The sequence below is a fragment of the Sarcophilus harrisii genome, chromosome 2, assembly GCF_902635505.1.
Source record: "Sarcophilus harrisii chromosome 2, mSarHar1.11, whole genome shotgun sequence".
Taxonomy (NCBI): Eukaryota; Metazoa; Chordata; class Mammalia; order Dasyuromorphia; family Dasyuridae; genus Sarcophilus; species Sarcophilus harrisii.
Genome location: NC_045427.1, coordinates 475,041,131 through 475,056,248, shown reverse-complemented (window position 1 = coordinate 475,056,248; position 15,118 = coordinate 475,041,131). Strand labels below are relative to the sequence as shown.

Genomic DNA, 15,118 nt, shown 5'->3' with positions numbered 1-15,118 from the left:
ATAATGTCTTGTATAAAAGCTATGTACCTTTACTACTTCTTTAGCCCTCCTACCTTGAGCTTTCTCTTTCTTATCTTGAGATGGGACCGCTCATCCTCCGCAGGTTTTCAATAAACAACTTTTCTGTTTTTTTACTGAATGATCTCTGAGTAGTCATTTTGGGTAAGGGTTTCCTACATCCCTCACAAAACTATCAAGTAAGGATGTAATACTAGTTCAGTGGTTTAGGATATAATACTGATTCAACAAATGTATCTGTAGCTACTAATTTGTCTTGAGGTCACCATCTTCTAAACCAGTTTCTACCTCTCTCTTTTTTTCTGATACACTGCTTTCTAGCCATATCTTCCTTATCTTTTACTTACAAAGATGTTATTTTGAATCTAAGTATGAAACTTTACATATTTTACCAATTAATTGAATGTTATTAGGTTCAAACCAAAGTCATATCTTGTTAAGGCCTTTTTGGATACTGATGATCTTCTAGTGTGTTTGCTCTCTCTCCCAGCTTTGTGGCATTTGTTACTTTAATGAGCACAATATTTATGACTTTATCTAAGTCAATGATATACCATTTTATATAGCAGGGAGCCAAGAAAAGACTCCTGGGAACTCCACTGGAAATCTCCTAAGCTGACACTGAGCCATTCATTAACAATGACTCTATATCCAGCCATTTAACTATTTCTGAATCATCTAATTATATTAACATCTAGTTCACATCTTTTCTACAAGAATAGCATGATATATTTTATGAAATGTTTTGCTAAAATATAAGTAAATTAAATTTATTGTATTCCCTTGTAAAAAAAAAAAAAAAAAAAAAAGAAAGTAAGGCAAAAATAATACCATGATTACAATTAGTGGGGAGGGGGCGTTGTTTGTTTTCTTTTTTGCTGAGGAGGCAATTGGAGTTAAGTGACTTGCCTAGGGTCACACAGCTAGGAAGCGTTGAAATAAGATTTGAAGTCAGGTCCTCCTGACTTCAGGGCTGGTGCTTTAACCACTGCACCACCTAGCTGCCCCCATGATTACAATTAGTAAAGAATGAATGGAGTACCACTAATAAAAACAGGGATGTTAATAGGAGCAGCTTTAGAAGAAAGATAATGAACTCTTTTTTGAGTACATATTGAATTTCTGAAAATGGAAAAACCAAGTGTGGATGCCTTATAGACTACTAGAGAAGTGGGTATGAATTTAGAAGAGAGATCTGGATTTACATTGATATTTCAGAGGATATCATTTCATTGATATGATTGCTCTTCTACAGATGAAGAATACAATACCATTCTTTCATGTTCTGAATGACTCTTGCCCATGTCCTCTTATAAGTCTTTGGCAAGAGCCTACTCAGTGCTCTGGGATCTTCCTCTAGAACTTTTGGGCATTGCATAGATACCAACGGAACAAGAAGACTGCTCAGGAGTTAACTCTTGCTTATAATATATGATCAGGATATTTCTTTTTCCAATCTTACATCTCTCTGACATACCTTAAGTTACTTCCTCTGCACAATCCTTTATTGATAACATATTGTAGTCTGCTTATGCCATCTTAATACTGCCCTTTGGGTGACTCACACCTTTAATTCTTCAGATTTTTGTTGCCCGAGATTCAGTCAAACATCTTCAGTGAAAGAAAATTGATATATCTTTTTAAAGGGTAAGTATATTCCAATGATAGTCTTGAGATAATTAAAAGCACTACATGATTTTCCATGTCAATTCAACATATTTCCTTCTCTTCTATCCAATTCTGGGTCTAACTGCCAAATTATCTGCTTCTTCTTGTTTTTTGTTTTGTTTTATTTTGTTTTTGGAGTGCGGATAGATATAGACCAATGAATTATGATAGCAGTGTACCTATGGGATCCCCTATTTAAAGTCAGGACTACACAGATTATGTCAATTTACCCACTCCCCACACCATAGTGTTCTGCTTTGCTCCTTTCTCCCTGATCTAGGAGTAGAAAAAATTGAGGAGGACTGATGTAAGGAGAGAAAATGAAGAATTAATAGGAATAATATCAGTTTGAATTTTGAGAAAGAACCAGATTAGATCCCATGCTAAGATTTTTGTGGTTTCTAGAGAAAAGTATACAAAGCTCTGAAAAAAGTGAGGTAGTGGGTAGGATGTGGGCCCTTGGAACATGGATTCTAAATGAAGTTTATTTTTGATCAATATTTCTACAGTTCTTCATCCTTATTTCTCTATCCAGTTCATCCCAAAAGAATTGGTATGATATCATTGGTCTTCAGAAATGTCCTTCAGAAATGAAGGACAAGCAACAAAAGCAACAACAATCCCTAGAGCTCTGGACAGTGCCTGACACCTAGTAGGTGCTTAATAAAATATAATTGATTAAGCTGGCTTCTTAACCTGCCTTTCAACCTTTTTATTCAACCCAACGACTCATGATCTCTTAACTGCCAAATCTAATGGCTTTTCCTCCTACCCATCTTCTCCCATGAAGGAAAAAAAAGTACTTAAAACAAGTATTCATAGTCCAGCAAAACAAATGTCAACATTGGCCATAGCCAAAAATGTGTGTTTTATTCTTGATCTTGAATTTATCACTTCTCTATCAAGAGATGGGTATCATGCTTCATCACCAGTCATTTAGAATCTTGTTGGTCATTGCAACTCTTACTGTAAAAAGTTAATTTTGTTTCATAATATTATTGTTACTATATAAATTATTCTCCTGGTTCTCACTTCATTCTATATCTGCTCATAAGATCTTCCCAAGTTTCTCTAAAACTGTCCAGTGTCCACTTTATCATACAGCATAATATTTTATTTTATTCACATACTATAATATGTTTTGCCCAATGTATTCTAACACTCTGATTAAGGTGGAGTTGGTCTTAGTTGATGTTTTTGCCATTCCAGAAATATTCACACATCTAAGTGTTTTTGAATTTCCTCAAAACAATTCTGTTTTGAAGTGCAACATTTTCCTCATAGGTGCTGAGCCAGAAATAACATTGATTTCCTTCAAGACTCAGTTCAAAGCCACTTTCTTCAGGAAGCCTTCCTAGTCTCTACCAGGCACTTTAGTCTTTCCTGCTAATGCTACCTTCCTTCTACTTGTATGTATCTTATATATCCCTGTTCTATTGATAGATTATTTCCCTCTTTAGGATGTAAGCTTCTTGTGGACAGGAACTATTTATGTGTTTTTACATGTCTTTATTTCCCCAGTACTTAACACACTGCTTCGCACATAGTAAGTATTTGATCAATGCTTATTGAATGATCAATTAATTAACCATTCTCTTGAGGATATATAAAAGTTACTAGCACATGTCTGTTACTTAAAGCTCCTTCTCCCTGATTTCATAGTATTATTATCTTAGTCTGAGAGGACATTCATTTTGCAGAATCAAGATATTAAGTGTCAGAATAATATGTGATGCTAATCAATCTGATATTAAATGCAATGAGACGTTTCCCTCCTTTGACAGTAAGAAGTCAAGGTGAAAGAAGATAGGAATCAGGCCCCATTCTCCCCCACACCTGGGTCATAGCTTCCTCTAGCCCATGAGGGATCTCACCTGGAGCAAAGCTTCTTAAACTGTGGGTCATGTAACTGAATGTGGGGGGTGAAATATTAAAATTTCTTATTAGTAAATGTTTGATTGTATACCTACTTTGTATACCTATATATCTGGGATTGTGTACAGATTTCTTGGGCAAAAAGGGGTCACTAATGGAAAAAGTTTAAGAAGGCCTGACCTAGAGTATTGGTGAGGAGGGGAGATCCAGATGATCAAAAAGCCTCCTCTGTGTGTGTGTGTGTGTGTGTGTGTGTGTCTGTCTGTCTGTCTGTCTGTGTCTGTGTGTCTCTCTCCTCTCTCTTCTCTCTTTCCTTGCTCTCCGTTTCTCCTCTCTTTGTCTCTGTCTCTGTCTGTTTCTTTCTCTCTGTGTGTGTCTCTCTGTTTCTTTCTCTTATGTCTCTGTGTGTGTGTGTGTCTCTCTCTCTTTCTCTCTGGCTGTGTTTCTCTCCTCTCTGTGTGTGTGTGTCTCTTTCCTCTCTCTCTGTCTCTCTTTGTCTGTCTGTCTCTCTTTTTCTTTCTGTGTCTCTGTTTTTTTTCCTCTCTTTAAATTCAGTAAGCTGTTGAAGGGAACTTTTCCAATACTATGGATCCTTGGAGTCAAAGGTGGAAAAGTTCTATACAGTCAGTTAAAACAAGACCTGGAGCTGACTATGGATCATATTATGAGATTTTTATTGCAAAAATAATAGTTAAATTTAAGAAAGTAGGAAAAACCATTAGATCATATAGGTAAAATACATCCTTTATGAATATGAAGTGGAGGTGATGAATAGATTTAAGGGATTAGATCTGGTAGATAGATTGAGGAAATATGGATAGAGGCTCTCAGTTGTGTAGGAGACATCAATAAAAACATTCTAAAGAAAAAGAACAGCAAGAAAGAAAAATGACTAATAAGGCTTTACAAATAACTAAGGAAAGGAGGAAAGGGAAAGGGAAAAAAAAGCTGAATTCAACTGAATGCAGAATACCAGAAACAGCAAGAAAAGAAACATTTTTTCTAAATTGCAATGCAAAGAAATAAAGGAAAACAATAGAATGGGAAAGATTGAAGGCAAAAGGAAAAGGTGAGAGCAGAAGATAAGATGGATAGTGTTGTAGAAGCAAAGAACATAAGCTTGGATAGATTGTGAGAGAGAGTAGAGGATAAAGGGTCTGCTATGGTCCACGGATTTGAAGAAGGGACCCCAAAACTCTGAAAATCCTTAAAGGAGAAAATCTTCAACCCTGCCTCAGTGATGGACTCCACCCCGAGGACAAACAGTTTCATCTTTGTTATCTGGATGGGGTTGGCTCAGTCCTGAAACCCATTGAATTTAATTCAAATTCCAGTTTGAAGCTGAAACCCAGTTTAGAGCCAACTTGGGACTCCACCCACAAGCCCCCTTCAGCTTGTAGTCAAAGCCCCCTATTATAAAAGAGCCAAACTAAAAACCTCTCTTTGCAGAGGTTCCAAACATGCCAGCCCTGTGCTTGGCTCACCAAGGATCTCTGCCCACTGGAATACTGTTTCAAGTGCCCTCTTCTCTCTACCCTCACCTATTTCCTTAACTAGACTTTAACCTTACTTCCAATCCCCATAATAAACCTCTTTTATCAGTCTAGTTTTTCAGGTCTGTAAATTCCTTTACAGAGAACTGTGCCGCCAGAAGGGAGTCCCCAAAACTCCTTATCCTTGAGCCAAATCCAAAGGGTCACAGGGGAGCCAAACCCTTCCATTTGACTCCCTGAACCCCGAATATGCCACTAGACTTCATTTAACTTCCTGACCACCAGAAGCCCTAATCTCATTTGGGTTCCCCAAATCTAAATCTCATCAGAGACACAAAGGATTAATATGACTGAATAGCAACAGGCCCTTGGAGAACTAGATCTAGAGAAGAATACATGGAAGGACTAGGTATTCCTTTTTTCTCCTTCAAAACATCCCTTGAGGGTGTCTGAACTCTATTATAAATAGTCCACAAAATAGTTACTCCCATTGAAGTCCAATCTGAGGCAGAATATTTAAACCTTCTGCATCTTTTTACCCCTTCTGCATCTTTCTCTGGTTAGGGAGTGTGACTATCCCCCCTCTACATGTAAAATGAGATTATTATCCTACATGTTCCCTAAATTCCTCTCAGTCATTCAATCTAAAATCTTTCCTATTTTTCTCCCTTCCCTGACACTGGTCACAGCTCACCGAAGGCTAGAAAAGGATTAGATGTTAATGTCTGATGTAAAAGTAAAATAGATTGATCTATTGTATTCTGTATTCTGTACTATATTCTGGTCATGATTGCACCATTAACTCCCTATATGATAGCATTTCCTCTTTCTGGACTTCAGTTTCCTTATTTGTAAAAAATAGAGATGATCTTCACCCTACTTAAACACAGCACATTATGAAGATATGTAACACACACATCTATCCTCAGAGGCCTCTGGGATTTATGCTCAGGGGTTGTGAGAGTGATTTGGAATCTATTTATTGACTTGTTTATTAAATTGCCATAATCACATTCTAATTATTTTGTCTCTAGGTGGATAACATATGTGCATGAGGGATTATTTGCATGAGGCAAAAAAAAAAACAAAAAAAAACAACTTATGTCTAAAAGGGAAGGGAACAATTTCCTCATCCACTTTTTAGCTCCCACCCTTGGAATTCAGGCATCCACAATCTTTTTGAGTTTCTTTTTTTTCTCCCATGAGCACAGTCTCTTCTCTAGTCACTGTCCTCAGTTATACCCCATGATATTTGGGTGGAAAAAACCTTTTTTGGGAAGTGATAGAGAACAATTGAGAAAGGGGCAGAAGAATGGAAGCAGCTGTTCTCCATTCTCCCACCGGACAGCAATTTATTGTTATTGAACCCATTTTGCTAATGAGAAAAGGCCTATGTCCATGCACTAGTCCCATTTTGAAAAGTTATGCTTTATAAAATGTGAAATATACAAGATACTTCTCAAAAAGCTCCACAACACTCAGCTGAGGCAAAAATCCTGACAATCCTGATAGGGATTGTCTGTTGTCGTCCATCTTCTTCCATCTCTGTGGAAGCTAGGCCAGCCACTGACCCTCTCTCTTTTGGAACCTCTCATCCACACTGATGAAGCATTCACACCAGGAGCAGCTACAGTTGACCCAACTTTATGCTAGGTTGTTGATGTTAATTAAGCAGGAATGTAAACAAAATTGCAAGAACAGGTAGTGAGGGAGGAAAGGAGGAAAAGGCCATAAATGACCATCTTCATAAGTTTCCTCAAAAAGATATCAGCTGTCCACTGCAGACATGCTGCTCTTCAAGGAGATGATGGAGGCTTCATGGAGCTCTAGCGTGTACTTCATGTGTGTGCCAGCCTCCAATCTCCATTTCTTTCACTATTTCCCTTTTCCTATCACCCTCAGAGGAGTTCTGTCTAAACTTCTGTACCCTCACTCATTTCTTAATTCCTCTAGAGGTTTTTATTTTCTAGGATGAAGGAAGAGGATCTTGTCTTTTCTTATGGCAATCACTTCTGCTGTTTCCAGCAGTTGATGCAAACAGGAGACTTTTTTGCCAATAGAAATAACCTTCAGTGCCATATTATGCTAACATATTTAATTAGGTAGCACCATCTTTCACTTAAAAATTTGGAATTACTGTTAATCTACTAAAGAAGCAGGTTGAACTTTATTTTCCTGCTCATTATAAACTCCTTGGGAGCAGGAACTGCCTTTCTTTTTGGTATTTGTATCGCCAGCACCCTAGCATAATGCCTAGTATATAGTGGTGCTTAATAAATGTTAATTAACTGACTCCTTTCTATTAAGAAAGAAAATGGACCCTGAAAATTTGTTGCAGAAGGGAAATGCAGCTATTCATATACTTTTGACAAAAATAAATATGGTTTAATTCAATCACGAAAGATCATCCTTTTTGTCTGAGATTTGGAAAAAGATTACTATAACCATAACCATTGATGAATATGATTAATAGAGAGAAACATGAAAAGATTAACATGAATTGAAGCAAAGCGAAGCAAGCAGAGCCAAAAAAAAAAAAAAACCCCCAAAAAACCCCAACATACACAGGACTACACCCGTGCAAATGGAAAGAACAACAACAAAACAATTAAAAACAAATGTTATAATATATTACAAAAAGAGATGTAAGAAAATAGCCCCACCTCACTCATTTGCAAAGATGAGAAATCTAAGAGGCAGCTAGATGGTGCAGTAGATGGAGCATTGGCCCTGGAGTCAGGAAGTCCGGAGTTCAAATTTGACCTCAGACACATAGTATTCTGGTTGTGTAACCTTGGGCAAGTCATTTAACCCCAATTGATTTAGGGGGAAAAAAAAGATAAGAAGTCCATATTCCATATAGGAAACTGGTCCATTTTGATGATTTTTCTCTCTTATTTTTGTTATTTAAAAACATTATTAGTTATGCTGAATGGCTCTCTGGAGTGGGGAGGAGGAGGGCTAATTTGGGGAACATAAAAAACAGGAGACATCAATGAAAATTATTTTGTTTTTTAAAAGAAAGAAAATTATCAGAAGAAACCAGTAAAATGATAAGTAAGGTGAGCATTCTTCAAACTGTCCCGAGCAAGGATTAGTTAAAGGATTGGAGGAGGTTTACAGTGGTTAAGAAGAGACTTAGGGAAAATAGGATAATCATCTGAAGGACTGACATGTGGAAAAAAGAAGTAGTTATTCTTTTTGGCTCCAGAGGGATGAATTAGAAAAAAAAGTTCTAGTTTGCAGCAGAGGTGGATTTAGACTTATTTTCTTTCCATCTCAGCCTAAATTATACATTACCCCCAGGTCCAGAAAAAAAAAAATAAGGCAGGACCAAGCCATACATGTCTGTCTTTAAAACCCTCTGGATATTTGTAAACTCTTCCTGGCATTATCTTTAGAAATGGAAAAATGTGGAAATATTTGCCTGTGAGTGGACCTAAAAGCAAGGTAAATCCTGCTCTTTTGCCTGTTTGGAGATGAGGTGAGAGTTCTGAATCTCCATCTGAGAGCAAGTTACTGGCCACCAGGTGATAGCACAAGGCAACGTGGTGTACTCAGGGTGTTCAGGGAGCATTCACTCCTCCCGTGTGGGCTGCTTCACTTTGTCACCCAGCTCTCACCTGTGGTTCCAAGGTAGCATACTGAGTCACACTCGGGTAAAAGCCCTGCTATTAGAGAGGGATATAAAACAATGTGTAACTTTGTGGTGTGGTCAAGTTCGGAGAAGGGAATGATTACTGTAATTTGAAGGGGTGGGTGAATGACTATCTATGGAAAATGAGCCTTAAATTGGATCTTTCAAGTCCAGATAGGATTAATATGGAGGGGGGGGAGAGGGGGAGCTGGACCAAGTTAAGACTTAGATGGAGGAACCAACCGAGAAGTAAGTACACTGCCATTCTGGGAACAATGAACAGACCTCCCTCACTCAAGGAGAGCCTTGAGTGCCAGGCAAACTTGCCATGGCAGATATGAGGAACCATTAGATGTTTTGAACGGGGCACTTGCTTAAAATAACGTTTAAGGAGAGTTAATTTGTCTCGGTGAAGTCAGGCAGATTAAAGGTGAGGAAGAGAGGAGATCAGAGGCTGAGACACCAGTGAGGGGCCCTAAGTAAGTTCGTGGCGGAAGGACAAGTATAAGCAAGAGGGAATCTTATTCTGAAATCCTGATGAGAAAAATAGGAAAGGGACGCAATGAAAATATTTTTAGATGGAAAAGGGAGAGAAAGGTTTTAGGATCTCTCCATCCACTTCTGAGAGACCTTGGCAAAAACCACTCACTGTTATATTGCTCTTTAAAGGGAAGTTCAGAAAGAGAAATTTGCCCATGAGAACAGCTCTGGGTATCACACGAGTTCCTTCCCACATGTCTATTCTACCCCATGGGCTCTCTCAATCCTTATTCTTCCAAATCCAGGCTTTTCCAAACCAGGGCCTCCTTTTGGCTTATTCTTTGGCTATTTGGCAAACATCTGAACACAAGGGAGATAGAACACAGGCAGCATGTTGCTGGGAACTGAACTTTAATACAGAAGAGGGAGGCCATGGTCAGGCTAATAATAACCAAATGAACCAATGAAGTTTCCCTCATCCCTCTCCTGGCCAATCTCTCCTGCCCCCATAAACCACAACTCAACTCAATTTAACACAACAGTTGATGTTAAGCTTAATTTTTGAGATGAATAGGGCTTTTAGTTGGAGATGTTGAGTTGAGGTATTGAGTTGAATTAGTTTGGTGAGAGGGGTTGACTTGGGTTTTTGAGTTGAGTTGACTGGTGTTTGGAGGTTGCGTAGTGGGTCTAGTCTTGTTTTTCAAGTAGTTGATTGCATTATTCACCCACTTTTTCTTGGGGTCCGCACAGATGTATTTCTTTTGAAGAGTAACAAATCTGTGTGAAGAGAATCAGATAACTATAGAATTTTGAACTGAAGAGAACTTGGGAAATATTTATCTCAATCCTTTCATTCTACAGAGGAGGAAACTGAGATTCAGAGAATGGAAATGACTTATTTACACCAAGCTAAACTAGAACTCAGATCTGCTGACACCACCAAAAGGAAAGAGCTCAACTATATAATAAGTGTGACTTGGGGCTACATATTTTTACTTCCTGGGGAGTAGGATATTTTAAGTTATTCTTGCTATTGTAGTCTTTCTTCCTTTCTCTACTTAAGAATAAATATATCTAGGTACCTCTAGGATGTCCAGAGCTATTGGATTTTTTATTTTTGAAAGGCAAAGAGAGACAGAGACAGAGAGAGAAAAAAACGACTTTCTTAAAAACCATATTAGCATGGCTAATTAGCAAGTCTAACAGGTTCTATCAAGCTGGAAAGGTTTTTAATATGGACCCAGAAATGGATTATGTGTATTGTCTGCTAACAGCTTAGTAAAGCTTAGAATGGCTCATCCATATAAAGTTGGCAAAGAGGAAGGGAGGGAGGGAGAGAGAGAGAGGAAAGGGAGAGAGGAGGAGAGAAAGGAAGAGAGAGAAAGGAGTAAGAGAGAGAGAGAGAGAGAGGGAAAGAGAGGGAGAGAGAGAGAAGGAGAGAGAGAGAAAGGGAAAGAGAGAGAAGTAGAGGGAGAGAGGGAGAAAGAGAGAAAGAAAGGGAGAGAGAGAGAAGGAGGAAGAGAGGGAGAGGGAGAAAGAGAGGGAGAGAGGAGGGGGGAGAAAAAGGAAAGGGGGAGAGAGAGGGGAGGGGGGGAGAGAGACAGACAGACAGACAGACAGAGAAAGACAGAGAGAGAGAGAGAGAGAGAGAGAGAGAGAGAGAGAGAGAGAGAGAGAGATTTTTTTAAGGAGGCCTTTTCTTCTGGACCAGGACTAAGGATATGAATTGGGTTGGGGAAAAGTGTGACAGGATTAGGATGGACACTGTCCCAGAAGAAGGACAGTTTTGATAGTGGACAATAAGGACAGGACTTATCCTAGAGATATATCTGTGAACTTTTGAGACAACTTTAAGCAAACCTCAAGAAAATGCCTTGTCTGTTGTCTCCCTAAGCCAACATGCTTCATACCCTCAGTTTTGCCCTCCTACCTTATCTCCAGACCCCTCCTCCCTCATCCCTGGAGGGAAAGTCCAGGAGAAAACATAGACTTACACAATGGCCTCCTTGCGACAAAATGTTGAAGTCTTGGACCATGACTCCAATTTAGGGAGGGGAATGGCTCCTTTTACATAGGTATTGCAGCAATCTTGTCCTAATTTTGGTGCTCGAGCTGAGGAGAATAAGGGAGAGAGGACTAATTTTAGCAGGCAGAGATGGCATGAAGTGGCATGAGATTTCCCTAAGCCCTAAAGGTTTTATGTCTCTCCCTCCAGATTTTTCCTTTTCTGGAAGATTTATTAGCCCCTCCCATGGAAATATTTGTAAAACGCTCAGTGCCTGGCACATAGTAGGCACTTAATAAATAGTTGTCCCCGTTCTCCCCCCCCCCCCCTTCAAAGCATTGTCCTCTTTGGCTTGGGAGCCAACAGGATCAAGTTGTTGAAATCCCAGTTTCTCTGGAATATCAAGAGGTGACAGGATCATAAAATCATAGATTTAGAACTGAGATCTTAGAAGATATCAAGTCCAACCATTTTATCTTACAAATGAGGACTCTAGAATCAGGGACATTGATTTGTCTAAGGCAACACAACAAATAGCAGAGCCAGGATTTGGACCCAGGTGCTTGACCCCATGTCCATCACACTTTCTACTGTATTAGTAGAAATCTACCTGATTAGTGATGTCTGGTATACTCTCCCTTTCTTCCCAATGAAGTTGGGCCATTGGTCCATATAGGCAGATTAAAGCCCACCATCACCCCAAAGATTATTATCTGCCTTCTCCATTTGATGCAGAGCATTATGGAGACCAAAAATAGGAACAATGGCTCAGACCAGATTCCTCCAATGGAAACTATGGAAAGAAACCTGAATATTTCTATGAAAGCAAAACAAAAGCATCTTACCATGAAGGTATAGATTCCTTGATTAATGAGAAGAGCAGGAACTTCATAGACTCTGGTGCCTACATACTCAACTTTTTTCACTTTATTCCATCATCTATAGCCTTTCCCCCATTCACTGAATGTCTCAATTTCTCTGAAAATTTCTACTTTTGCTGTTATCTCACTGTCTCCCTCTTCCCAGTATACACATTGGTTCTTTGTCCTATGTTCAATAAAACATAACACACCTCTTTCATCTTTTCCTTGATTCTCTAGTTCCTCACCTGAGTTACTGTGTTGAAGGAATATCCCTAGGAAAAGGACCACCAGGAGAGACATCTTCAAGCCTTTCATGATCCCAGAATCCAGAAGATGCTCACTGTCTCTTGCTTGTGTCACCTCTGTCCCCTTGAGCTGTGATTGAGAGCTAAGGGGCAAAGCTGGCTATTTAACCTCTTAGGTAGACTACTTCCCACTCTCAACCCCCACCACATCTCGGGTAATTCAGAGAATTTGCCGACAGATTTAGGAAAACTCTTGGAATATTTGTGGCTTTCTAGAGAATGGGCTGAATACAGAAAACAGAAAGGGTAGGAGAGAATTGACAAAGAAGACACACTTCTTCTTTTGAAAGGGACATTCTTGATGCTTCATTAGCAGAACTGAAAGTCCATTTTTAAACTATGTTAGGATTATTATATCAACAAAATCTGCAGTAAAATTCAGCAGGGCATAGTGATAAAGGAAACACAAACCTAGGATGTCAAGTCATGATTCCATTTAATCTGATAAATATTGAATGAATAAGTATCTGATTCTGTTGCTAGAATAATAGAAAAAAATTATAAGGACTCAGGACTTTGTTATATCTTTCCCCCTGGGAAAAAGGTGTGTGAGTATGTGTGGGAGGCATAGAGGAGCATTAATTTGTGTATAACTGCAAGAACACAAGACAAAAGTCATTAGTTCTATCCTTTCCTGATAGTGTGACTAAATGAAGTTTCAATGTAATTTTCAAGGCCATGGTATCTTTTTTTAAATTAGAGCTTTTTATTTAAAAAATATATGCATAGATCATTCTCCAGTTGATGAATGGTCAAAGGATCTGAACAGATAATTTTCAGATGAAGAAATTAAAACTATTTCTAATCATATGAGAAGGTGCTCTAAATCACTATTGATGAGAAATGCAAATTAAGACAACTCTGAGATACCACTACACACCTCTCGGTTTGGCTAAGATGACAGGAAAAAATAATGATGAATGTTGGAGGGGATGCGGGAAAACTGGGACACTGATGCATTGTTGGTGGAATTGTGAATAAATCCAACCATACTGGAGAGCAATTTGGAATTATGCCCAAAAAGTCACCAAACTGTGCATACTCTTTGACCCTGCAGTGTTACTACTGGGCTTATATCCCAAAGAGAGCTGAAAGGAGGAAAAAGGACCCACATGTGCAAAAATGTTTGTGGCAGCCCTCTTTGTAGTGGCCAGAAACTAGAAACTGGGAGGATATCCATCAATTAGAGAATGGCTAAATGAATTGTGGTATATGAATGTTATGGAATATTATTGTTTTATAAGAAATGATCAGGAGGATGATTTTAGAAAGACCTGGACAGACTGACATGAACTGATGTGAAATGAAATGAGCAGAACCAGAAGATCATTGAACATGGCTACATCAATATTATATGATGATCAATTCTAATGAACATGACCCTTTCCAACAATGAGATGATTGATGAGATGAGATGAGAGATGAAGTTCTAATGATCTTGTGATGAAGAGAGCCATCTACATCCAGAGAGAGGACTGTAGGAACTGAGTGTGGACCACAACTTAACATTCTCACTCTTTTTTGTTGTTGTTCACTTGCATTTTGTTTTCTTACTCATTTACTTTCTTTTTTTTTATCTAATCTTTCTTATGAAGCAAGAGATTTGTATAAATATGTTTATACATATTGGATTTAACATATATTTTAATATGTTTAAAATATATTGGCTTGCTTGCCATTTAGGGAAAAGGGTAGGAGGGAAGGAGGAGAAAATCTGAAATACAAGGCTATGCAAGGATCAATATTGTCAAATTATCCGTGCATATGTTTTGAAAATAAAAAGTTTAATTAAAAATATATGCATAATAATTTTCAACATTCACCCCTGCAAAATCTTGTGTTCCAAATTTTTCCCCTTCTTTCCTCCCCCCTCCTCTAAATGGCAAGCCATTCACTATATGTTAAACATGTACAATTCTTCTATATATTTCTACAATTATCATACTGCACAAGAAAAATCAGATCAAAAAGGGAAAAAATGAGAAAGAAAACAAAATGCAAGCAAACAACAACAAAAAGAGTGAGAATGCTATGCTGTTATCCACCCTCAGTTCCCACAGTCCTCTCTCTGGCTCTCTTCATCACAAGACCATTGGAATTGGCCTAAACCATCTCACTGTTGAAAAGAGCCACATCCGTCAGAATTGATCATTATATGATCTTGTTGTTGTGTAAAGGCCATGGTATTTCAACATGCAAGGAGCATGATGGGAGTTAAAAAAGAATTCACTTAACTCCTGGCCCCAAATCAAGGAACTTAATGGGGTTCACTATCTGTCAGCAGAGGAAAGAGTCCTTCAGGTATAATCTGACTCTTTTGCTGCCCCCCTCAGCAGAAACTTCCCCATATCTCCTAACATTAAGATTTGATTTATGTGAATTCCTTTCAATTCCCATCAAGCTCATGGCCAGTAGGGCCAGAGCCATGCAATTTGGCCTGGAGCTTCACCTAACCACACTGGAGGGCTGGCTGAAGCTGGTAGCCTTTTTCCTGCATTCTTGCAACCATTCTCAAATTACCAGTGCCTCCTAAAAGGCAATAACTACAACTTTTCCCACAGGCTTTTAGCCAATCTACTCTGGGGAGAACTGAGTCACTTTCATAAGAAGGAGCAGTTGCAGCTGGCTCACAAGCTAGAACATTATGTTCTGGCTCATCCCTTCTCTCTGTAAGCATTAAATGAACCCATCACTGTCTAGAGGTTGTCAATCAAACTGCCATCAATATTATTTCCTTCTGGAAAAGTTCATCGTCTTTACTAATACAGACCTGG

The 15,118-nt window shown here is 38.6% G+C and overlaps 1 protein-coding gene across 1 annotated transcript; it reads right to left on the bottom strand.

Annotated features, from left to right (window-relative positions):
* Nucleotides 1–9,513: 9,513 nt before the first annotated feature.
* On the bottom strand, nucleotides 9,514–12,494 carry CCL17 (C-C motif chemokine ligand 17). The gene is given in 4 exon segments (XM_003757292.3): nucleotides 9,514–9,948; nucleotides 11,166–11,283; nucleotides 12,285–12,446; nucleotides 12,449–12,494. Coding segments are annotated over 4 exon segments (549 nt in total). The 3' UTR covers nucleotides 9,514–9,725.
* Nucleotides 12,495–15,118: the final 2,624 nt, after the last annotated feature.